Here is a 23192-nt window from a genome sequence, read left to right on the forward strand (position 1 = left end):
TAGCAGCTCTTCTGCTTCACAAGAAGGAGTTACAATTGCATGAGGTCTAGAAGAGAGTGTAACTTTCTAGCCTATTGTTAGGGCATTTATTTATTCAGAAACATGTGAATTCTAAGCCCAGTTTGACACTTGTTTATGTGTACTTCAGATTACTTTCTCAAAAAGCAGCATTGGGAGTTATTTTATGTAATACTTTCAGTAATAAAGTTGGCATGGAAAAGTAAGAATGTACTAGGGGAACTGTTGATGGTGTAAGCATAGGAGGGAGGTTATCTGTCAACACAGGACCAAATACTACACTGGAAAGACTAGAGAGGAATTGATGTAATAGGAATGGGGTGAAAGTCAGGTCATGCACATACGTGCTAATAGCAAGAATTTCTAATATAAAGTGATAAATGGAACCGATACTGGAAAGAAATCCAGATATATTGAACAATCAGAGGATAAATATGAAGTATTAGTATTTCTGGCAGGACAGGAAAATATTTTACATCCATGCAGGATACTGGCAAGGCCACATCTGAAAAAATGATGATCAAAAGTAAGCCTGAGAGAGTCTGATTTCTACCTCAGGACATTAGAGGGTTAATCGCCAAAAGAAAGATCATCTCTTTCAGCCCAAGGCTGAATGTATCACTGTCTATGAATCTATGCAGCTAGAAACATGATTAAGGTTCCTAGACATCAACAGAATAAAGCTCATAGCTTTCTAGCAGGAGCAGGAAATCTAGTTGGTTTGAGGTGGAACTTGGCAAGTTTAATAAAGAGATTACCTGGCACTGCTGCCTGTATAAGAAAGGCCTGGATTTAACAGCCCAGGAGCTCCTTGCCCGGGACAGTTGCCCTCAGATGCAGTCACTTATCATTGCTGCTGAAAGGCCAATGTGCTTGGAGGAAACACTTGCAAATAGGGAAGAAAGTGCCAGTTTCTTGTATAAAGTTGTGGAGCTCTTCCAGAACCTCCTGACTGATTCAGCTGCAGGAGATGAATCCTTGGCAGGATCTCCATCACTGGGGAGTTCTTAATGATACACGGGGCGAGATCCTGGCTCCTGTGAGGTTGATGGAAGTTTTGCTATTCATTTCTTTGAGGCCAGGATTTCGCCCTGGAAAGGGAGTCAAAAAGTACATGCATGCTTTCAGAGACAGAGTGGCTGATTAAATACATCTGGAGCACTGCTCTTTTATCAATCATTGATAAAATAGTGCCTTTTAAATATAAACTTTGGGTAAGCTTAACCACACAATACAAACATATTCTTTTACAAGCCTCAAAAGCAAAATCTGTTGGGAAAGATCAGAAAGCATGGTAAAAAATAACACCCATTCCCTTCCACTCCAACCCCCTGAAGAGTTTAATGTTCCGCTGAAATGAGTGAATAAAGCATAGGAAAAGCTTTATCCTCTAAGGATGTAATCTAAAACTATGCTCCTGTTCATTTAATGCCTGAGAAGTGAAGCACCAGCTGGGAGTTCATCCGGATTCCAGTAGGGCCTGGCTGTGCTCCGCGGTGTCATCCAGCCCCTAAGGGCTCAGGACCCGCAGCGAATCCTCGTCTGCTCGGACCAGGGTGTCTTGCTGCTTGGGGGACAGACACACACACATACATCTCCCCCCATGGTGCTGTGCAGGGGGGACAAAGAGGGCTGGACGATACCCCCCGGCCCCATGTTTCACCTGGCAGGGTGCAGAAGAGCCCCGCACGGTGCGGGACCGGACAAAGCAGCAGACACCGAGCGCATCCGAGCCGGGCATGTGAACGGCGCAACGCCGAGCTGCGGAGGGCAGGGCGAGGCGAGGCAAGACAAGGCGAGGGACTGCCCAGCCCCGCCTGCCCGCCCCCGGCCAGCCTTCCTTAGGGCTGGAGCGGGACCTTCCCGGTGAGTGCAGCCCCGCCCGCCGCAGCTCCCGCCGCTGAGTTTGCTCCGGTCCCTCAATTGTTTCGCTCTCACAAGAACTTTGTTTACAGTCCCTTGTGCAGCGGGCGGCATCCCCCTCTTATACGTGCTCCGGGCTGGTGTTCGCTGCAGTCCTGCCCGGCACTCGGGAGGTAAGGCATGGCTCTGCTCACTATACTACAGCATGGTCTAGCTTAGCTCAGTTTAGTTTAGTTCAGCATACTATACTATAGTTATACTAGCATGGTCTGGCATGGCTCGGCTCAGCTCAGCTTAGTTTAGCACAGCTCAGTTCAGCTCAGCATGGCACGGCTCCGCTCGGCATACTATACCATAGTATGGTCTAGCACGGTTTAGCTCGGCATAGCATAGCAAGGCTCGGCTGGGCTCGCAGGCGCAGGACCCGCACACACTGAGTGCCCGCGGGGCTTCTGCCCGGCAACTCCCGGTTCCCGGAGCCGGCGGGGCGCGCTGGGGTTGCTCGGGCCCTGCGGGGACCCGTGCGCCGACCCCGGCTCCTGAGGCGGTTCCCGCACCGCTCCCTCCTGCGCTGCACAGGGTTTGCCCCAGGGGCTGGTGGTGCAATGGAAGCCTCACGGTACGGGCAGCCGGAGGCATGCTTTGGGCTTTCCCTGCCTATTCACCGCTCCTCTCGCTTGCATAGGTGTGCGCGGACAGGCACGACACGTGTGCTTTGCTTCCGTGTCTGTGGTGTGTTACAGAACGATTTGTTTGTGGAGGGGGCTGTCTGGTTTCCGTCCTGCCCCAGCTGCATCTGGAAACCCAAAAAGGTGTGAGAGCTCAGACCTGGTAATTATTTTACCGAAAAACTTGGTGATGGGAACTTAGGGCATCCCGAGGCGCAGAGAGCTGGCACGCACGAGTGTAACGTGTTCTCCTCCCTATGCTTCAGGGCCTGATACTGGAGCCTTGTAAGTACAAATCCTAGTTCTGTGTTTCCAGGAGCGTTCACATGGGGAAGAGTTGCAGGGTTGTGTTCAGGGTTACCACAGGCTGCTGGATTCCAAGTGAACTCTCTCTCTCCACTCAGTATGGGAGGACTGACTCCTTATACTGGTTTCCGTAGTTGCTTTAACACAAACCCAAGTGTGAAGCACGAGCATTATGAATTATTGGAATTTATATATGGAAAAAAGGGGTGTTTGAAATATTATGCAAGACACAGCCTCAGGTCTGTGGTAAAGGAGAAAACTTAATGTGACACACTGCTTCTGGGTAAATGTGAGAAAGGGGAGACAGTTGTGGTAGGTGAGAAATACCATCTCGTTGCACTTGCACAGAGAGGGTCAGCATGTGGAAAGCCTCCTGAGAGCACCACATTGAAATGATTCCCAGTTAAAATCTTGGAAGCTGAATGTAGAGATTCCTCGTATTCCTGCTTCTTTGGCTTTATGGTGAGGGAGGGAAGGAGGGGGGAAGAAATTTGGTCTGTCAGTCAGGGGGTTGGTAAAGACGTTGATTTAAAAACTGATGTGAAATGTCTGTGGTCAAATCAAATCCAGAGAAATGACTGAGAGAGAGATTAATCTTTGTAAAGAGTGATGCTGGCTGAGGGGCACAGATGTGCTGGGAAGAGCCTTTTGAACAACCATAACCATTCTTACAATAGGTGTGCAAATTGCAAGATTATTCCAGAGGTCTGCTGTTGGTCTGCTGTAACCTGGATTATTTATCTGAGGTGGGGGTTTTCCTGCATTTCCCTCCAGACTTTTCAAAAAGTGAAACTAGTTGCTGGTAGAGACAAGAATGTAGTCAAGGAGATAAGCAAGGAGACCTTTATTATTAGCTACCTTCATTAACCAGCTAATTATACTTTGGCTGTGTCACAGGCTTTTCCCAAGGATCAGCTGAAGAGCAGCAGCAGTTTGTGCCTGTAAATGTTTGTGAGCTGTTAGCATGGCCTAAGCAACTTAAAAGGAGAAGAAGCCCTTAAAGTTTATCATTATACAAGTTTATCCTCATGAATATATTCCCATCTCCACTTAGGACTCCAAATTCAGTGTGGAAATGAACTTCCATAATCATGCCTATACAGAAAGGGAATGTTGAGTAAGATTAGCAACATAAATCTCTGCTGCTTCATGAGTTTTACCCAGCTGCTCAGTGACTTCCCAGCTGTTTCTGCACTTGATTACAATTTCCATCACTGTTGTGCTGCAGAGTCTGCCTTGTCCCTATTGGAGTTACGAACCTTGTTCTTACAAATCCAAATAACAGAAATTAACAATAGCAAATATAATGGACTTATGTTTATTACCGTGAGTTCTTGGACTTAATTAGCTTGCCTGTTTGTTTTTCTGAGAGGAGTTTTTGGGTTTTGTTACAGTAGAGGGGGTTTTAGTGAGAAGAATGTTGTTATTGCCGGTTTACAGCTGAGAAAACCAAGGCACAGGGAGATGGAGTAATTTGCTCAAAGAAACTGGAGACAGAATAGGCAAAACCCCAAGTACTCCAAGTTGTGATTCACTTAAGTGAGCAATAGAAATGAAATTAAATGAGGTTTATGACTACAGAAATTCCCATGCATTATCTTGTCCTGCCTAGCTCTTTCTGAGGTCTTGCCTGGGTTGTGACATTCATCACTGAGATGTCACATCATCAAAGCAAAATTATATAGGGCCAGAAATGTGCAGCTGCTGCCAAGAAGAGAGGCAGAAACCCCTAGGAGAACCAGAGGGAGAACATCCCCTGCTTCAATTCGGTTAGCAGCAGGAGTCAGCATACAGCAGGAGCTTTGTTCTTAAGAAGCTGATAAATATCCAACAACTTTTCTTGTAGGAAACTTCCATGCTAGAATATTGTTACCTCCAGTTCAGCAACATCTGAACACTTCACAGCCTGGAGCAGCGCTTACTGCTGCATGACTCCCCCCTTGAATTGACATACGAGACATCTCAAGCCATCTTCCTCTGCTTACTGAGCCAAGGGATTTGTTCGGATGGATTTCTCCTGGACCTGGTAGGTGTGTGCGCTGCTGGATTTCATGGCTTTTCAACTTACAACTATTAGTGGGTAAAACGTTCCTCTCCTCTTTGTCTGGTGTTAGCCACAGATTGCCAGAGAAACACATTCTTCCTGCAAGTCACCATAGCTCCGTAAGGCAGTACTTGTGGTATGATTAGTGAGAGGATGCTGGTGTGGCTGGGTATCTTCGCCTAAATTTCTTACCCTGAAACTTGAACCAAGTCACCTCTTGGCATAAGTCAGAAGTGACTTTGCTGGCAATGAGGATCTCGTACCTTATTTTCTAGGGCTGAATACCTTTACTCCCACTTCAGATAGGTTCTGTTGTTTATTTTAGTTAGAGTCTTTCAATAGGGGTTTGTTTATTTGTTTTCTATGAATGCCTGGCTGCTTACATCCTATTACAGGCAAGAAATGTGCTTCTCAGAAGCCAGAAGGTATTTTGCCATTAATTTAATTTTGGTAGTTCAGAAGATTTTTTACAAAATTAATGCTAGTTTTGACTATATAAATGCATCTCCTTTCTTCATAAACCTCTGTACAAGACATCTAAGAGATTAATGTTCATTGGGGATGTATCTGAAGCAGAGGGACAAGGACTCTAGGGACAGGAATAAATATACTTTGACTGAATGCTGAAGTTTTTTCAGGATAATCATGTTCACTATGACCCCACTCCAAAGTCTTTTCAAGTTATTGGGAACTTTCCCTATTTCTGTGACCGTTAGAGTGTTTAGACTTTTGCATAGTTATTAAAATGTATTTGGATGTGAAATACCTTTTATATGGAAAATGGTTATTTTTTTTCCCTCTCTCAAATTTAATAATAAAATGTTGAACTAACTGAATATGGCTATCAAATATCAAAGATTAGCCCTATTCAATTAGTAAGATCAAAAGAAGGTGACATTTAGGGAGCACATTCTCCCATTGTGCCGAACTTCTGTGACATTTAATGGGTAAGTGATGCAGCAACGTAGTGGCACCAGTGAGTCTCGCTGCCATGTAAGACATTATTGAGAATGCAGAACTTGGGCTCAGGCCCATGTGGGGACAGATCAGTGGTGCTCTAGAGCAACCCCATGGCTTTCCCGGGCTCTTTTTGTCTGATCTAAAAGGCACTTAATCGTACATTAGAATTTGAAGAACAAAGCAACAGAACCTCAGAGAGCAGATCTGTTTGCTTTGTCCAGTAAGCACTGATCAGGTCCTGTTTCTGCCCTTGGAGATACCAGACACCTTCACAGCAAGACACAAAATCGTGGAACGGTTGTGGCTGGAAGGGTCCTCTGAAGGTCATCTGGTCCATCAGTGTCCTGCTCAAGCAAGGTCACCTAAAGAAATCTGTTCAGGTGGCTGAGGTATTGAGGATGGAGACCCCAAAAACTCCCTGGTCAACCTGTTCCAGTGCTCAGTCACACAGTAAAAAAGTGCTTCCTGATGTTGAGACTGAACCTTCTTGTGTTTTCAGTTAGTGCCCATTGTCTCTTGTGTTGTCAGTGTGCGTGCTCAGTTCCGCTGTGCTCGGTGTTGTCATTAGGAGGCTTCTCTGTCTTGTAGCTGCTGAACCCATTGTGGGATTGAGCCCTGAGGACAGCCCTGTACAGCAAGAAGCACTACTGAGCTGAGCGCTCTTCTTTAGGGCAGCAGAACAAAAGCTTTGTCAAACCAGATCTAAATTTTCTTTCTGTCAGTAGGGTTCAAGGAAACTCCGATACAAACTCTCTGACTACAGTGTAGCCTGTTTGTGTGTGTGTTTAAAAACAGAGAAATCTTTTTTCTCAGAAAACACACAGTTATAGGAGGTACTGAGATATAAAACCAAGGGCTCTCCACAATGGATGAATATATCTTAGCAACAAGGGTGGAGTGGTGGGAAAGGAAAAGGAGAATACAAGTATCTGGCAATTAACTTCCTAGTCACAGATGTGAAGGTGATAAAAGTGATAAAAGCATTACTGCATTGCCAGCACTCTTCCTTCTTCTCTGAGCTGCATATCATGCTGCTCATAAGAGCAAAAGCTACACAGCCTGTACCAGAGAGTAGTGGGAGAGTCCTGTGCACTACATGCAGAAGGAAAACCTAGTGCTTCCCTAGTGTCCCAGTCTCTGTTGTATGTGGTGGGGTGCACTGAGCACACAGCCATGGTAGCCTTGGCATTGTCAGACGCTCACTAACCCCCATACCACCACATTCCCTGCAGGAATTATGAGGTCTGTTCATGGCTGCCTGTAGCAGCAGAGAGTCATGGGCTCATCTTTCCCTGATCAGATGGACTCCAGTTAGGCACTAGGCACAGGGAGTCAAAAGCCGTTTTGCCTCATAATGCAGATGGAATCAAATTATGCATGCTCTCTGTAGGACTGAAAGTGTGTATACAATGTGGAAATAGGAGAAAAGTGACCTACTGTCACTAGAATGGTTGAGTATGACACTAAATTTCCCTCCCATGGAGTAACATGGATGTGGTTTCATGGACTTGAGTAATTTCCCCATGGAAGTGGTAAATACCTCAATGTTGGACACTTTTAAGATACAGCTGGACAGGGTGCTGGGAAGTCTAGTCTAAGTCATGCTTTGCCAAGAAAAGTTGAACCAGGTGATCCTTGTGGTCCCTTCCAGCCTTGTATTCTGTGTCTCTATGACTTAAAAGGGACCCATTACTTTTGCTTTCTGCTGGTGTTTGCTGAGTGCAGGGAACTGTTTTAATCTCCATTACCCCCACGTCCATATCTAGTCATGACCATTTGAATTTTTCACTGAGTAGCACTTGCACTGAGAAGAGGTTTGCTATTAAGTCCTGGGTTTTACTGGACCAGTTCTTGCCCATGTTATTGTGATGTGTATTGAAGCAAATCTGCATAATGTGTGTGTAGAGGTGTAGCTCTAAAGAAACACTGTGAAAAAGTGTGCGAGCAAGAGCAGAATTTTTAACCAAAACAGCCTTTGAACTTCACCTCCTCATCAGAAGATGCAATGCCATTGAAATCTAAACTGCATCCAGAAATACCAACTTTAGGATGTGACTTAAAGTAAGATTTAGCCCACAGCACTTTAAGGTTGGTGTCTGTCTTGGTCTGTGTTCTTTCTAGCACATGCTGATGACTACTATAAGAATTTATTGAGATCCTCCACAATCAGTAGTGTTACAAGGAAGCTTGTCCATAACCCCTTGTCATCCATATGTCATGCAACAGTAACACTTGGTTGAACTCATGCTCTTCTCTCCACAGTGCGCCATGTGCTCTGCAGTGCCTGCTCTAGCCTAAGAACTGACGGAGTCAAGGCAATCAAGATGACAAACGAGCCTATTAAAGAGATTCTGGGCGCTCCAAAGCATCCTGGTACTGTAACCATGGAGAAGTGTAATAACAATGACTGTGTGATAACCACCATCCCTCTTGTCAGTGAGTGCCAGCTGACTGCAGCAACAGGGGGAGCAGAACTCTCCTGTTACCGCTGTACCATTCCCTTTGGGGTGGTTATCCTCATAGCTGGCATCGTGGTTACTGCTGTGGCATACAGCTTTAATTCTCATGGATCGATCATCTCTGTGTTTGGATTAGTCCTTTTGTCATCAGGACTCCTTTTGCTGGCTTCTAGTGCAGTGTGCTGGAAAATCAGGCAGCAAAACAAGAAAGCAAAGAGGCGGGAGAGCCAGACAGCACTTGTGGCAAATCAGAGAACCTTGTTTGGTTAAAGCCAACCAGGAGGAGACTGGACAGAAGGCAGAACCTTTGTAAGTCAACTTGACTATTTATCAGTAGGAGAGATTGCAAGTTTTAATTTAACTTTGGAAATGAACTGAAGTGGAAATGGAATGGATTAAGAAATACTCTTTGAAAGTCTGCAAGTGTTCTTAATATTTTTCTTACTGCAGATTTGGTAGTGATTCTTTTGAAGACGGAGGAAACCCCACTTTTCCTGCACAGAAAGCGGCATCATCCTGACTTCCATCATCACAGCTGCATTCTCCAACATGCTGATCATGTTGGAAAGGGACTTGTGAAAACTAAGAATAGTTTGAGCTGCCTTGAAATGCCAGAATCTCCTTAAAATACACACTGTGACATTTGACCAAGGGAGAAGTCGTAGCATTTGAGGTGACTACAAGCTTATGGCCAGATTGTGACTTGTAGCTCAAAAAAGAAAAAGCAATAACAACCAAACACTGCAGATCACTCAATAAGCTGATTCTTGTATTTTATGTAACTTTCCCCTCCCAATATCTGTGGTACTTTTTCCCCTTTTTTAAACCAACTAATATTAATTTTGTTCTACTATTGAATAGAAATAGGTAGAAATATATAATGATATTGTCTAACCTAAATAACGGGGTATGATTATGGCTTAAAACGAGACTTTCTGGGTTTTCTAAATTAAAATAGTCAGGTTTAGCACTTTGGATTATTTTGCTATAAAAGTAAAAAGTAAATTTCATTAAAATAATATTCAGTGCTGCTAGACCTTTAGAAAATCTGTTCTTGCTATCAAGATATCTTGTATCTTCAACTTTGACTGCTTTATGATTCTATTTTTGTAGAACAGTAACTGTGAACATATGTACTGCTGATCTCCTCCCAGAATCTCTGTAGAGTGTGTATTGTAGTTTGATGGCCCATTCCTTTTGCAGGTTAACAACTCTGTTACTGGAAAACCATAATGGTCAGTTCTGCAGACACATACTGGCATGGTCACTTTTAGACACAACTATGAATGATTACTTGTGGAAGTGAAGTCATCTGTGTAGTAACTGTTTGCTGAATGAGCTTTGGGATTATGGATCTTTAGAAAAGCAGGTGCCAGGCGTCCCTTGTGTGTGCCTAAGATGTTTGATTCTGTAACTCTTGTGTTCCAGAGGTCTTCCAGCTTTTTTTTCAGGTAACGAATAATTGAGGGGCTGGTCCCGAGTTGAAGCAAACCAGAATGTTATTTCTTTATCTCTGTCCTGAAGGACAAGTGGTGTGGAGCCAAGTCACAGGCTTCCATCCCAGTGTGTGTGAGGGTGTCAGAAGGCAGAGGGGCTGCATGGAGCCCTCTTTATTTTTCCCCTCTCTGTTTTTTTGTCCTTAATTTTTCCTGACTCAAAAGGGCTGGATGTGATTTTTAGTTTCCACTGCTGCAGCGAGTGAAGCTGATATTAATGTGCCTCTTCTTTGCCCTCTGGTGCCTCTGGCATCCACAACAGCAGTGGTGATGCCACTGCAGAGCATCCCTGCCAACCAGGGGGTTGCCTTCCGCAGGTCATCCCAGAGCTGTATGCTTCACCTCCTGAAATCACTCAGCATTCTGGCTTAGGTGCCACCTTTTCCTCTGCCCTCCATGGTTTAAGCTTGTTACATCCATAATCTATCCCTGGATTTGTGCAGTGCACTTCATGTTTTAAATAGAGCAAGCTGTATGTATGGGAGGGGATGTTTGGAGTCAGTATTTGCGTTGCCACACTCCGTGGTTACCAGACGCTATAATAAAATCACTTGCATCAGAGGAAAGCTGACAACACATTTTAGCACTTCCATGGCCCTAACTTAATCACGGCAGGAAGCTTTCCTGCTGCTAGGAGAACATGTTGCGTCACCAGAACATCTGACACCGGTGTCTAATGTCAATCACTTTGGTTAAGGTCATTAAAAATATTAGGGTGTCCCCTTACGATGTACAGGTTTTGCATGAGTGACAATTTATGGGAAATGCATAGCATGATAAATAATGGAACAGGTGGAACTAAAGTGGTGTCTTTCCTGTTTAAAATGAGAAAAGTGATTGACATCAGCAAAGCTGGATAAGCTAAATAGGGCTATTTATTTCTTGCCCCCCTAGGAACACAATAGTTTTTCTGACTCTTTCTTCCCCCTCCCCACTTCTGTTTTTTCTCAGTGGAATTTTGCAGGCTGCCGAGGAGAGAATTGCAGGGACTGTAGAGATGCAGGGATTTGCACTACACACATGGAGCAGCTCAGCCCCATCATTCCCAGTCTGTTGTCCTCTGCAGAAGCCTTTCCCATGCGCGGGTCCTCCCTTCGCCATTGCTGTGATAGAGGCAAGCTTGCGCACGGTGTGCGGAAGGGAAGCAGAGGTGCAAGGTGAGCCTCTGCTCCAAGTCAAAAGAAAAGGCTGAACTCAGTGGAACAGAGGCAATGGCTTTTGTGGAGCATTTTTTTCCAGGGAAAGTATATATGAGTCAGAGTTGCTCTGATACTGCTAGAGATTTCCCTTATCTATCTCTACTCTGTTTTATATTTGCCCTGAACGTACAAGGATGCAGCACAGTGCCTGCACTACCCTCTGCCTTGCTAAGTGTGGGCATCCAGGCATTAAGCAGCATGTGAGCAGTGACAGCCAGCCTTGTGCTGACCCTAGGCGTGATGCCCTAGCAAGCAAAGTTTCAGCTACTGCATGGTCCCAGGATACCAGCTAGCAGACAGGTTGAGAGGCCTCTAGGTAATACAGGGCTGCCACAGCACAAACTGCTGAGCTCAGCAGCATCAGCTCTATCCTGGTGGTACAACATACATGCACAAGCCTCTCAGTATCAACCAGTGAGTGAAGTCTGTGCAAGAATTCACTTTTGTTCGTCCTTTACTCAGAAAAGCAAAATATTAACTTTATGGGGAAAAATCCCAGCACTTGGTCTTGGTGTCCAAGGCAGAGGTTGTGAACAGTTTAGTCAGAGACCTTATGCTGTTGAAGACGTTTTCATATGTTTCACTGCTGAATTGCCACAAGGCCTTAGAAACTGGCACAGACTTCACCACCATGATTTGTGTGCATTGATTTTGGGACAACCTGAAGTAGCAGTAGCTTCTTTGCTGAATGACCAATGATGACATCCAACACAAGTCTTACAGTCTATGTTTTTCATTCCTGCAAATCTACATATTACGGACTTTTTCATTACTTTCCCTGTGCCCCTGGTGCTGGTTCCAGCACAGGAACAATACCTTCTTAGCCCTTAAACCTCGAGTTGTTCTGAGGGAGGTGTTACACGAGTACAGTGTGGCAGGTTTGGCACCTTCATTTTCCAGAAACTGGTAATTTTGTTAGATCTGAAATGTTTTTTACAAGGGCACATCTGCAGTGCTTTTTACAAGGGTCAACCTCATCAAACTGGTCAGCTACAAACAGCAGAATTTCAGCTTCAGTTTCTGAACCCCATGACTGGATTGATTTGGGGTTTCATGCTTGGATGCTGGGCCAGGCAACCCAGCAAGTCTTTGCTACAAAGCCATATGGAACTCCAGAACTGCTGTTTGATGTTTCTCATGGGAACCTGAGCGGCAGAAGTCAGCCTGGAGGATGCAACCCTGTGGAGATCACAATGACTTTCCAGCTCAGAAACACCTTCCCTTCTGTTGCAAAAACGCTTTGAATGCGACAAATGGTATTTCAGTTCTGGGAGAGGTTGGGTGGGAGCTGATGCAAATTTTATTGTCACAATTGCTTGTCTCTCCCTTCCTGAAAGCTCTGGCAGCATTGCACAAGCAAAATTGCCCTCACAAGGATAGAAAATTATCTAATAGGGGAATTGCGCTGGTGCACCGGGCAAACGTTACGGTGATCTTAAATAATAATTTCAAACCCTAAGCACAGGAAATTGTGTCTGTAACTACACCCTGTATTGCTATTGTACACAAAGGCAGTTATAGCCCAGGACAGTATTTAAAATAATAATCAGTTTAGGATGACAATGCTTAGTATTTGTTCAAGTCTAAATGCCCAATTTACGATTCCCCAGTCACCAACGTGATGTGACTTGTACGTGATCGTGGGTCTAATACCAGAATTTGCAAAGAAACTAAAGAAAGAGGGAGAGAAAGAAAGGGTAGATTCATGGACTTGTGTTCAAGAATTATGTTCCTCTGCCTTGGACACTCGGGAGAGCTCCTGTTACCAAACAACGAATGTACAACATTACTGCAGCTCAACAGAACAGGAACTGGGCTCAGAGTACGGAATGAAGAAAGGCTTGAGAGTCTCATCAGGATCCGGAAGGGTCAGGCCAGGAACAAGCCCTCTGGAATATCCCGTATTCTTGCCTCAGCTTTGCTTATCCGGAGCCAAAGTCCAGGGCTAATGCTCCTTTAATCTGATGTGGAGGTTGTTGCATATTATTAGCAGGTTTCACCTGATTTGTTTTTACAATGGGCTCTGAAATAAGAACAGAACAATATTGGCAGCCATCTTTTTGCATATGTATTTCCAATACCTCTGATGCCTGTAAGCTGTAGGGAATTTTTAGCTATATCAGTATAAATCTTTGTCAATTACAAAGGGCTTTGATATGTAAAAGTACATTAACATACCAAGAATTGCACTGTATGATGTGAAACATTATATAAATCCTGGAAAAGTTCTATGTGTAGACTATATCTTACAGACTAAACCACATGGGAGAACAATGGTCTTAAACTGCAGAATCAACTTGAATTTTTGGCTTTTATTCAGGTTGTTGATGTCACTATTAACATGACAGAGGACCTAATCCTTCCTCTTGTGAGCAGGCAGTTGGAGTCCTATTGTCCTAACTCCTACACCCAAAAATTTGCATTTGTGGCAAACATGGTGTTTTTGAAAAGCGCTTATTTTTGTGTTGATTGCTTCACTTCTTCACTTTCTGTGCTTTGCAGACTAAGAGAAAAATGTATTAAACTTTAAAAACAGAGGAAAAGAAGAAAGAGAACACAAAGAACAGGACAGCAAATGGGCACTGCAAAAAGTCATGGAGGGATAGCAGAGCTTTACACAAGTACCTTGTTGAAAGACAGAGATTTGTATAAATATGTAAGTCTTGTTTCTGATACATCCTTGCCTGTATCCTCAGGTTTTTTCCTATAAAATACCTAAGTCTCCAGGTTAAGATCAGTGTTAGATCTCACCTCGTATTTCTTCTCCTTTTCTGTTTCCCAGGAACCAGTTAGCTCAGTGAAAGGCAGGAGCTGAATTTCATACATCCTTTGCAATCTGACTGAAATCAAATGGCCATTTGGGATTTGCAGAGGCAGTGCCCCTCTGCTTTTGGAAGTTAGAAAGCATTCAGCCACAGTCTACTCTAGAAGAGGTAGGCATTACATAGAGGTAAAGATTTCTGTACTGCAGCAGGAGATGTCAGTGAATCATCTATTAAAAAAAGTCAGTAACACCAGAGCAGCCCTTCACCACCTCTTCTCAGCCACATTCCCTTTCAATCTGAAGGCCCGAGTTTGTGAATAGAGTTAACAGCTTTCCTGGAAAACTGGCCCATGACATTATTTCCTTGTGAACTCCATCCACCTGTCATGTTAGGGCTTGGTGCGACGCCAGCACTGGCAGGAAATAATAGGCAGCAGGATGCTGGTGTGTGTCGATGGCCCTGACCCTCCCATTCCTGAACATGAATAAGCTTCGCGCTCTCAAGGCGTCACAGCCACAGGACCCACAGAAACGCATGGGTGGGATGCAGAGCCACTAAAATAACATCCAGCCTCCCTGAGCTGCGGCAACAGAGCTGCATGGGAAGAGATGGTGTCACATTCTTACTGCCGGCTGCTCTTTGTTCTCTCCCCTGCATTCTGTCTGTGCTGAGGATAGTACAATGGCTGCTTAACAAGGAAACAAAAGTACAAAGTAGGCCTGCATGTGAATTAGCTGAGATTCCCCAAAAGAACACAAAAGCTTCGTTGAACAACTTTCACCACTTCAGGAGAATGCATTGGGTGGGAACAGGAGTTTGAATATTTTGCAGCTAGCTTTCTCCTGATACTGCACTCTCGTCTCTGGGAAAGGTAGTTCTCTTCAGTATTTAGCAGGACAAATGCTTGGGAGATTAAATGATGAGTTAGGGGAGCCCAAATCATCCCTTAAATGAGACTTGGGTTCAGTTTATGACATGGTGCAAACTGAAGTGTACATTCTCCAAGATTACCTCAGTAGCCCCCAGTCAATCTGGGTAGCCGGTGTCCCAAAATCCTTCATAGGCACTGGGCAGAGTGCAGAGAGGAGGATAGAAAGACTTCTTATTCCCACTCACTCCTCTGCCAGATCACATGTGGCAAAATCTGTTTAGGTTCTCATATGGCAATTCTTCTCTGAGCTACTTGGAGTATTAATCTGGAATATTAGTCCTCTTGCTGCTCATCTCAAAGCTATAGAGGTAGCTGTGCTCTCCTGAAGGACATCCCATTTTGAAACCCAAAGTCACTAGTCCATTTGTTTTAATATCTTGAGCTGTTCTGGATTGGTAAAAAAAGAGAAAAGATCACATAGACACGCACACATATGCTCCTTTGACTAGATGTAAGGACAAATAGCCTGAGATAAGTACACTTTTAATGCTTGCAGCATAAAAATGCACTCCCCCAAAGGAAGCTTCTTCCCAGGGCTGATGGCTGAGAGCCAGAATAATTGCTGGAAGGGCCAGGCATGTTGGGGCTGGAGCTGGAATGAAAGTTTGTTTGTAAGCCAGTGCTCACCACCTCCCTGCTCCCTTTGCAGCTTTATGGGTAAGAATTGTCTGATCCCACAAGCTAGCTCTGGCTTCATGTGGTGAGATGTCTGTGTCTCTGAATCAAACCATGATCATTTTTCCTCATCTTCTGTGTAATGGAAGAGCTGAAATCCCACTATACTTCACATCATGTAACTCAAGAGCTCTCCTTAGTTAAGAGTGCTGGAGGCAGATGCACTGGTCATGAGAATTGGCTTAGTCTCCTGGAATCAATGGGGTATGTCATGCATGACCATCTGAGTTGCCACTTCTGTTTTGATTTTAGCTAGACAGAGACAAAGAAAATGTCATTCTTTGCCTACCAGCTGATGGTGCTTGAAAGAATGACCTTTGCTGTCACCCAAGCAAACAGCTTTTCAGTCATCACTCTGGCTTCTAAAACAAATTTGTAAAGAAACATTCTGGTCTCTTAGCCATTTTCCTGGAAGTATTTTTCATAAGAAAATCCAGTGACTGGGGCAGTCATTGCCTGATCTGGAACAAAACTGGTACAGCTTAGATTTAATGAAATCCAGGCTTGAAGCAAACGAGGTTTGAAGATGGTCAAGTTATTGCTAATGTTTCAGCTCTTACAAGCTGAGTGATTACATGTAATAGGATCAACACCTTCAGCTGCCTTTTAAAATTAGGAAAAAAAACCCCAACAACCAATAAACCAAACTTTTCTTCCCTTGGCAAAGGTATTTCAGTACCTGCATCACAGCAGCTGGAACATGGCAGTGCCAGCCCAGCGCCTTGTTCCGAATCCCCAGCGCCGCAGGGCTGCCCACGCGGCACCCTTTGCACAGCACCAAGGTCCCGTTGGCCTCCTGCAGGGACACCAATTTTGGATATTTTTGAGCGCCATCTACTGGAGTTTTACCTGGTTTATCCCTGCACACAAACTGTGCTGCCTATGTATTCATAGATACATAATACAGACAGATAAGAGGTTTGAAGGATTTCAAATTGAGGAGGAGAATGAGAAAGTAAGACTTAAGCACCGCAGTGCTCCCACGACTGATGGGCATCCCTACAGTGTCACAGCAAGCTCCCAGGTTTTCATGGTTCTGATATTCCACTATTTCCAAATGCTGGAGTTACAGCTGGTCTGAAACTCCCAAGGGAATAGTCTTCCACTGGAATATGATGATCTGATTAACTCCAAACTTTTCACAGAAATGTAAGAATTTTGTTGCTTATTCATTTTTCCAGGAAATTGTAATCATGAAGCATGTTGCATTTTTGACTGCATTGTTTTAAAGAGCATCAAAAAGAGAGAGATGACACAGAACATCTTCATCTGCTGAAATGAAATATTATACACCTATGTGAAAGCTGTATGCCTTAATCCATGCATAGATAAAATCCAGAAACTGAGATTTGCATCCTGATTTGGGAAGGTAATAAAATGAGAACAGTCCTGGAATTTTTCATGGGTTGAATTTCGAGACTGTACAGAGCTCCCATTGCTAAATTTTTATTTCTGTATTCCATGTTGATTTGAGAGAGAAGAGCCTGGCTTGGGCGATTCTTTCTCTGTGTTTCTGTCCATGCACACACTGCTGATACCTTGCTAAACCCTAGTCCTGCCGACATCCTCAGTCCAGCAAAGCAGACTGTTGGCAGTTCCAGTTTCCTGTAGCACAGGCAAACCTTTTGTACTTTTTCCCTTTGGGCAATTTTCGTTTTCCCAGTGTTAGAAGTGTGCGAGGTCTTTCCAGCAGGGAAATGCACGTTGCAGGCAGTGAGGCCAAGCGTACAAAGAGAAAGGAGGCTCAGTACAAGTTACAACACCGACATCTGGCATATAGATTTGACGTCTCTGTCACCTCCTTTGCTGGACAATGCTCTGTCCCCAGAGTGAAGGCTTTGTTAAGCATTGGAACTCTGCAAATGTGACTGGCATCGCTCTGCAGAGTGCTTTGAGAGAGTTCTCATCTATATGGATCTGCCATTTGAAAGGAGGAAAATCTCAGGTCTTTCTAGCATCACACCCTAAACATCAGGTATTTGGGAAGGCAGCTCCTGCTGCAGAAAGCTGTAGTCTGAACACCAGACAGCAGACATGAAGTTGTATTGAAAAATGGTTTGGAGCAAAGGAGAGAAGCAGTAGTTGCCATTTTTTACCAGAGCTGTTCAGGCTTGGGCGCTGTTAGCTCCTGATGTTGACACATCATCTGCAAGAGACAACTTCTGCTTCCATCTCATTCAGCCACTCATTTTAGCTCCTTTGGGACAGGCTAGCTGTGCAGAGGGATCATTTAATCACAGATGAGTCTGAGAATGAGCCATGTGAAGGATAACCTGCAAAGTCACTCTTCACTTTCTTTCCAGCTTAAAACTGGTATTAGGAGGGTTATTCTGTGGTAGGATAGTGCCCATGTAGGTGCGTAGGGCACGGTGCAGCAGTGAGCAGATATCTCCAGTGGTCCAGCAGCTCCGGCAGCCCAGCAAGGTGTTCAGGAAGCCAGTCACTCAAAAGCCCCTGGAGAACAAGTATTACAGGCAGGAGAGGAGAATAAATCTACATTTGAGCAGAGAGAGATGCTGTGTGCCAGGCATTGATGGGGTGAGGTGGGCAGAGCTGTTCTGCATCTCCTGTGCATCACAGGCAGAAGGAGCAACAGTGTAAATTGTATTAAATGGTCTGATTAGATTTTTCTGTTTCCAGCAAAATTTAAATCCACCTTGAACCAAAGTTTTCCCTTGGGCTAGTGCAGCAGTTCAGCTGAACATAAAAGATGCTATCGAAGCAATTTTTGGCATGGAAGAGATTAAGTACTGTGAAGTCAGAGCTAAAAGCTTGCAGTTCAGCAACACACATAGCATGAAATTACATTCCTGAACATGTGAATTATATCATAGTCAGAACTCATGGCCATCTGACAACTGCCTTGGGAAGTTTTATATTAAAGTCCTGTCAAGCATTACAAGTGTCCTAAAGTGATGATGGAATGACTGATTAGAGAGGGGCTGGTAGCATGGCTGGCAGCTGCTAATGAATGGCCTTCAACTGCAGAGAAAGGGTCCTAATGGAGGAAGAATGGATTCTACAACATTAGGTCATTTTAGAGGATTTTTGAGTCTGTTTGTAAATGAATGTGTGCATCCACAAAGTAGGCTCTTACGAGGTCAATGAGCACAGCTAGGTGCTTGAAAGGGAGAAAATAAAAAGCTGTGTTGTTTTTTGAGTGGAGATCTTGGTAGCAGGTCCAAAAAAAGAACTCAGCTCCTGTCTCCATCTTCTCTAAACTCACTCTTTCTTGCAGAGAAAAGAAAGAAAAGTCCATTTTTTAATAGGATCTTCTTAAATACTGGCAGGTTTCCCCTCCTCTTACTTGATACAAGAAGCAGAAATAGGGGAGTTTCTCATGCATAGGCTGTGTTTATATAACTCACTCTTATCATATGACGTTAGAACATTTTGATAGTGTTTGCCAAATACAAGCTTGTGGCTCAAATTTCTGGATACGTTTAAACATTTCCTAGGTGGGCTCATTAGCTACACTTCCCATCAGACGCTTGTTTCTAATGGATGAAATTAGTTCTGATTTGATTTTCTCAGACATTATTTGGTTGTGATTTTGTTGGTTTTAACATCTCGTCAGTTAAACAGCACAGTATCTTTGTGTATATAAGCAATCATCCTGTTACGCTTTATTTTTCTCTTCAATAAAGTAGATGATCTAAAAATATTAATTCTCAAGTTTAGAAACGTGCCCTGAGCAGCACACCTATTAAAATATACAATATAAAGAAACTCCAGCACTTTCTTTATTCTGGATCCACCAGATGATATCTTTGTCTCACTGGTGATAATAATGCAACTTTCAGATCTCCATAAAACCAAGGTCATACTCACAGATGTTTCTCTGTTGCCAACTACTTTTTCATTATAAAAGGAGTTTCATCTTCATAACAGTTTTATGGCACTGAGGGAAGAAATTTGTACCATTCTCTAAATCAAAACAGAAAACAATTTCCTTCAACCAAATTTGAGGAACTTTTTAGTGTAGATGCCTCTGTCAGATACCTGCATCACAGAATCTGTCAGTGGATCTTTCCACTCTTTCTGTGGGTTTTATTCAAAGTGGATTCATTTTCTACAAGCATGAAACTACACTAGAATGTATTAAACCAACATCAGGGAATTCAATTTCAGGGTTTCTCTCTCATAGTGAAAGTCATTTGGTTTGGGGCCATCAGTTAAGCAACACAAAATCCCAGCAGAGCCACAGTGCAATTACAATCTAATCACATTGCAGTGAAACTGCAAAATAATCTCAGTTGTCATTGCTACACAAAAGGTTGCTGTTAGCTGTCAGTCTCTCTATCACCAACAGGAAAGTCAACTTCCAGACTGTTTACAAGCCTTGCTTAAGGAACACTGGGCCTAAATCCTAAACAAACTTCCTCTGCCATAATTGCTAACATAATAGCACAACGTGGAGACTTTGTCACTAGAGATCCATTATTCTTTAAATCGCTATATCACAAAGCCAGCTCACTCTTTGACACTCATTTTGTACGTTCAGATGCCAGAGGTTCTTGGTAGGATCACAATGAGCTGAGAAAGCAGCCTGCCTAAAGACTAGTGTTATTTGAAGGCATCCAAACAACAGCAATTACACTCAATATCAAATCCCCTTATTCCCTGGTCTATGTATTTTATTTGGAAGCCATTGAATGCATTTGTTCAGATGAAAGTCACTGTGACGACTGCACTTCAGGATGACTTTCTGCTATTGTTGCAAATTCAGCAAAGAATACAGAGATGCTCAAGGTTAAACAAGGGTGCTACTGCTCTGCTGAACCAAGCCTAATCTAACGCGTGTAACTCCTGAAGCAAATGCTGTTTGATTTCTTGTACCTCTGCCCTTCAGTGCTAGTTCAACTGGTCAAGTAGAAGGGTGAAATAAGGTGTTTGTCAAACCACACATCATCATGTTGCATACAGTGGTTTGTATCATGGTTTGTACAATGAAGGTTTCAGAACTCATGGTCACTATGATCTAGGCCAGGGAAGGAATTTGCATACAGTGGGAATGCTTTTTCTAAGTTGAAACAATACACAGTCTTTTTTCATGTCTTTCAAGGAAGGTTTGGAGGACAGCCACATACATTTTGAAATCTCTGGACCAGAAATAGGCCACCAAAACAGATTTTGCAAGATGGATATTTTACAATGAAGGGAGGGAATGGATCTCTTGTTCATTTTGGATCCTAAGAGTAATATTTCGTTGTTCTCTTTCCAAAACAAAAGTAGAGCAAACAGATTGCTTTAAGTTCCGTATTCAGGAACGTTCCAGTAACATCACACCTTACGCTTTAGCTTTTGTAATACATTTTCCTTTAGCTCTTGAGAGCAGGGTTCTGGCTTCTGATGAGTTAACAGCATGTTCTCCAGTGTAATGATTCTGGAGGCAGTAAGGGAACTGTAAAACAGAACCTGGATATAAGATACAACATGCTCAATACTTCAGGCAGACTGCTCTCTATTTTTCATTGACAAGTCTTAGAGTTCATGTTTAAAACTAAGGAAACAACACTCAGAGCACCCACTTTGCCCAGTGTAAAGGTCCTTCTACCTTTCTGCATGAAACAAAATCTCTTGGGCTTTTATATACATGCCTGTGTGCAAAAGTGTATGTGTGTGTATATATATGTTTATATAAAACCCAGCCTTTAATGTTATCCCTTCAAGGAATGATATCATATTTAAAAGTACTTTTGTAACCAGAAGTATCACTTTCTTTGTGCTTTAGCAACTGATTAACTGAATTATTTACAGCTGCCAGCGATCTCAATTGGTTTCTAATGCACCAGAAGGCATTATAAATGCTGTTGCAAGTCAGCCTGAATTCCCACTATGCTGAAGGCACTTTCTGACTGCAATAGGATATGCAGGTTTGTAAGGCTGTGATTCCTGTGAGTTGCTTCTGTAATTGTTTGATATACTGAAAAAATAAGGATTTAATTACAAATTAAGAAACTACCATTTTTTGTGGTATTTATTGAGCCTTTTGGTGCAGTTTGAGAGGTATTAGTTCTGCTATTCACTGAAGCAGAAGAAAGCTGATTAGAAAATGTATATTCCCCATAATGTGATGCTTTAGAAAGATAAGCATACAGGGTAGCTAGTTTTGATGCTAAATAAAGTTCCCTATGGGATCCCTTAGTTGCATAGCAGGATTTAGTTTTGCTGTATGAGTATCCGAATACCCAAATTCTGGCTTTTACTGGAATTAGTGCCTATAATGCAGCATGCTTTTAGCCGATGGAGCCAATATAGTACTTCTACGATCTTCAAATTATTGTGTGTCTTTAAAGTGTTCTGGCAGGATTACATCCTCCATTGCAGTATACCTATACGTGGGAAAGAGAAATGTAACCAATTCCCCTGCTGACCTTTATCTTATTGTGTCTATTTAAAACAGGAAGAGCATACCCATTGGCCCAGCTAATACCTTAAATAACTAAAAGACACCCTGCTATTCCCAATTCCTGACTACTTCCTTGCTTACTTCCCTCCTGGCTAGCTGCAGCTTGCATATATATTTATATACATATGCAAATTTTCAATTCCAGACAGGTCTTGCCCAAGGAAACAAAACAACCTGAGTAGGCTGAGAAAGTTGGGGCTGTTCAGGCTGGAGAAGAGAAGGCTGCGTGGAGACCTCATAGCAGCCTTCCAGTATCTGAAGGGGGGCTATAGGGATGCTGGGGAGGGATTCTTCATTAGGGACTGTAGTGATAGGACAAAGGGGTAACAGATTAAAACTTAAACAAGGGAAACTTAGATTGGATATAAGGAATAAATTCTTTACTGTTAGGGTGGTGAGGCACTGGAATGGGTTGCCCAGGGAGGTTGTGAATGCTCCATCCCTGGCAGTGTTCAATGCCAGGTTGGATGAAGCCTTGGGTGACATGGTTTAGTGTGAGTTGTCCCTGCCCATGGCAGGGGGGCTGGAACTGGATGGTCTTAAGGTCCTTTCCAACCCTACCTATTCTATGATTCCATAAACTCTCCTACAAGCACTGCAGGGTTAGGCCTGTGGAAGGGCTGAACCATCTTATGGCAACCCCATAATGTTCCCTGATCTGCTGTCTAAGGTGGGTTATTGCTAGAGGGTCTGTATTTGAGGCATCCCAGCTGATTCAGATGCTGCTTCCCTCTGGAAAGCTGAGTGCTCCAGCACCCATCAGGTGGGTGTCCTTGTTTACTGCCCCCAGGGGCATTAGCAGTTTCCATGCTCTGGGCTGACCTGGCTGCAGTGGTTCTGGTTTTCCTCAGCTGTTGTGCTAGTCCAGTTATCTTGAATTTAGTCCCTTACTGTGCAGGCTAAAGAGAAATGTTCCGCTTTACATAAAATACTTTGTGGTTGATGGGGTGGAACAGAATGATGAGGGAGGTGAGCTTCTGGCCAAGTGTGGAGGGCACCCTCTCAGGTAAGAAGAGACCTGGAAGTTCGTGTGGGCCAGCACTGTTGTGATCAGATCTTTACCTAGTGTCGCAATGGGAGCCTCCACCAAGGCTTCTGAGGTCAGGCACTCAACTTTTAAGCAGTTATGGAGAAAATGTGTCTGAGGCTCATCACTCAGGCTCTCTTAGATGCTTTTGTTTATCTTGCTGAATTGTTTATCTTTTGGTAAGAAACTTAGTCTCTTGCTGCCTTTCATTTTAAGTTAGATAGAAAATGTGTTTAATGTATGATTGTTTTTAAATGCATGTATAATCACTTTTGCATTTTTCTAGCCTTACATGCAGACCTTTAACTTTTTTAATAAGACTGGATTCACATTGGTCTTGAGCAGTGTTCTTTGTGTAAGGAAACTGGA

General features: G+C 43.5%; 1 protein-coding gene and 1 long non-coding RNA gene across 4 annotated transcripts; both read left to right on the top strand.

The window, feature by feature from the left end:
- Positions 1 to 1711: 1711 nt before the first annotated feature.
- Positions 1712 to 11524, top strand: TMEM100 (transmembrane protein 100). 3 transcript variants are annotated; one of them, XM_061455392.1, is made up of 4 exons: positions 1712 to 2054; positions 4702 to 4881; positions 8122 to 8627; positions 10766 to 11524. In XM_061455392.1, the coding sequence occupies exon 3, from the start codon at positions 8184 to 8186 to the stop codon at positions 8586 to 8588; it is 405 nt and encodes a 134-aa protein (XP_061311376.1). In that variant the 5' UTR covers positions 1712 to 2054; positions 4702 to 4881; positions 8122 to 8183; the 3' UTR covers positions 8589 to 8627; positions 10766 to 11524. The 3 variants fall into 3 exon arrangements, with proteins under 3 accessions (XP_061311376.1, XP_061311375.1, XP_061311374.1); XM_061455391.1 differs by lacking the exon at positions 10766 to 11524 and adding an exon at positions 8769 to 9621 and having other exon boundaries at positions 1713 to 2054; XM_061455390.1 differs by lacking the exon at positions 10766 to 11524 and having other exon boundaries at positions 1716 to 2054; positions 8122 to 9621.
- A 311-nt stretch (positions 11525 to 11835) lies between these two features.
- LOC133270317 (uncharacterized) lies at positions 11836 to 16596 on the top strand. The gene is made up of 2 exons (XR_009743741.1): positions 11836 to 13946; positions 15359 to 16596. It is a non-coding gene; the product is annotated as an uncharacterized LOC133270317 (long non-coding RNA).
- Positions 16597 to 23192: the final 6596 nt, after the last annotated feature.

This window comes from Pezoporus flaviventris, unplaced genomic scaffold (assembly GCF_033815535.1).
Source record: "Pezoporus flaviventris isolate CSIRO_AGI_PZ_B2104156 unplaced genomic scaffold, CSIRO_AGI_Pfla_v1 ptg000020l, whole genome shotgun sequence".
NCBI classification, from domain to species: domain Eukaryota; kingdom Metazoa; phylum Chordata; class Aves; order Psittaciformes; family Psittacidae; genus Pezoporus; species Pezoporus flaviventris.

Bases quoted from the DNA above. Each gene is read 5' to 3' on its own strand.
- TMEM100 (XM_061455392.1), top strand. From the start codon at position 8,184: ATGACAAACGAGCCTATTAAAGAGATTCTGGGCGCTCCAAAGCATCCT.